Below are 1,945 nucleotides of genomic sequence, written 5' to 3' on the forward strand. Positions count from 1 at the left end.
AAAAAAAAAAAAAAAAAAAAAAAAAAAAAAAAAAAAAAAAACCAACCAGAAAGTTAACCAATTAAAAACAAACAACAAAAAAGAAAAAAAAAATCTGATTATGAAAAGTAGTTTTCTATTTGGCACTCTGGTATAAGTTGTGAAAACTCATCTTTATAACTATTGATCACACATTGTTCTTCAGACCTGTTTGATAGATCATTTGGTGGTTTTGGAATGCTATGTGTTGTGCAGTTCACTCATTAAAACATAGTATTGGAACTGAAACAGTTATAGAAGTCTAAGAAAAGTTATATAAGTTGGGAAGAATAGATTAGATTATTGTCTGGTCTGTTCCAATAGTTCCAGATGCCGTCATTGGCCCCTGATGGCGTGACAGCCAGATGGAGATGTTGGTCTTTCATTCTCACTTAATCCTTTCCTACCCCTCTGTTATCCAGCAGCATTCTCCTCAGTGCCCCCTTCACCTCTTTGTTTCGGAGGGTGTAAATCAGGGGGTTCAGGAGTGGTGTGACAATGTTGTAGAAGAGTGTGAGGAATTTGCTCTGGTCCTGGGAAGAGCTGTTTCCAGGTTGCATGTACATGTAAATGATGTTTCCATAGAAAAGGGAGACCACTGTGAGATGGGAGCCACAGGTGTTAAACGCCCTTTGTCTCCCTGACACTGGCTGAATCTGTAACACAGCCCTTACAATGTAGCTGTAGGACACCAGGATAAACACTAGAGGTGACAGCACAATGCCCACTGCCAGGACAAAGACAGTGCCTTCAATGGCAGCTGTATTGACACAGGCCATCCGAATCAGGGCAGGCATCTCACACAGGAAGTGGTCCACACTGTGGCGCCCACAGCGGGGTAACTGCAGGGTGACTGGGGACATGACCAAGGAGTTAGCCACACCACAGCCCCAGGCCACCAACACTAAGCCCATGCAGAGACGTGGATTCATGATTACCAGGTAGTGCAGGGGCTTGCAGACCGCAACAAACCGGTCATATGCCATGACAGCCAGGAGCAAGCACTCCACACCACCCAGACCCAGAAACAGGAAGAGCTGGATGGCACAGCCTGTGTAACTGATGGTCTTGTCACGGCCATTCAGGTTATAGAGCAGCTGAGGAATGGAGCTGGTGGTGAAACTGAGGTCCAGGAAAGATAGGTGGGTGAGGAAGAAGTACATAGGCGTGTGGAGGTGGGGGTCCAGCCGGGACACCAGGATGATGGTGGTGTTGCCCACAAGGGTCAGGAGGTATGCAATCAAGATGACCACAAAGAGGATCCTCTCGAGATGGGGATGGTCAGAAAACCCCAAAAGGATGAAATTTCCCTGGGTGCTGTCATTGGTCCCATCCATCTCTACTGCACCTGAGAGGAATAGTGATACTAATAATACTTATATCCATTATAAGGGAACACTTACAATGAGCCAAACATTCTTCTGTGCTTCTTTACATTTATTTACTCATTTAACCTCCAACTACAATGATTTGCAGTTGGCATTCTTTTTATTCCTGACTTACAGAAGAGGAAACTGACACAGATATGTGTTAAGCAAATTATCATTTTCTAGAAAGGAGCAGAGCTGGTTTGGAACCCAGGGAATGGAACTGAGAACCTTCTTCCTTTACTGCTGGAACTGATTCTAATTCCAGTGACAGGAAAATGTTCCTAAGTTCCTGCTCAAATCTCAAAGGTCCCAGATGGAGCCCCACAATAACCAATTAATAGTATTTACAATATCTCCACTATATGCAGAATACATTATCCACTCTTTATCCAAAAAGCAAATCTCGGGGCACCTGGGTGGCTCAGTTGGAGAAGTGTCCAACTTCAGCTCAGGTCATGATCTCACGGTTTGTGGGCCCGAGCCCCACATTGGGCTCTGTGCTGACAGCTAAGATCCTGGATCCTGCTTCCCATTCTGTGTATCTCCCTCTCTCTCTC

The 1,945-nt window shown here is 44.9% G+C and overlaps 1 protein-coding gene across 1 annotated transcript; it reads right to left on the reverse strand.

The window, feature by feature from the left end:
- Positions 1–410: 410 nt before the first annotated feature.
- Positions 411–1,355, reverse strand: LOC132681768 (olfactory receptor 2W3). The gene has a single exon (XM_078443130.2). It carries the CDS (start codon positions 1,353–1,355, stop codon positions 411–413), a length of 945 nt encoding a protein of 314 aa, XP_078299256.1.
- Between the last annotated feature and the right edge of the window lie 590 nt (positions 1,356–1,945).

This window comes from Panthera onca, chromosome A1, assembly GCF_046562875.1.
Source record: "Panthera onca isolate mPanOnc1 chromosome A1, mPanOnc1 haplotype 2, whole genome shotgun sequence".
Lineage (NCBI taxonomy): Eukaryota > Metazoa > Chordata > Mammalia > Carnivora > Felidae > Panthera > Panthera onca.

Excerpts from the sequence above, each read along its gene's own strand:
- LOC132681768 (XM_078443130.2), bottom strand. The coding sequence starts at position 1,355 with ATGGATGGGACCAATGACAGCACCCAGGGAAATTTCATCCTTTTGGGG.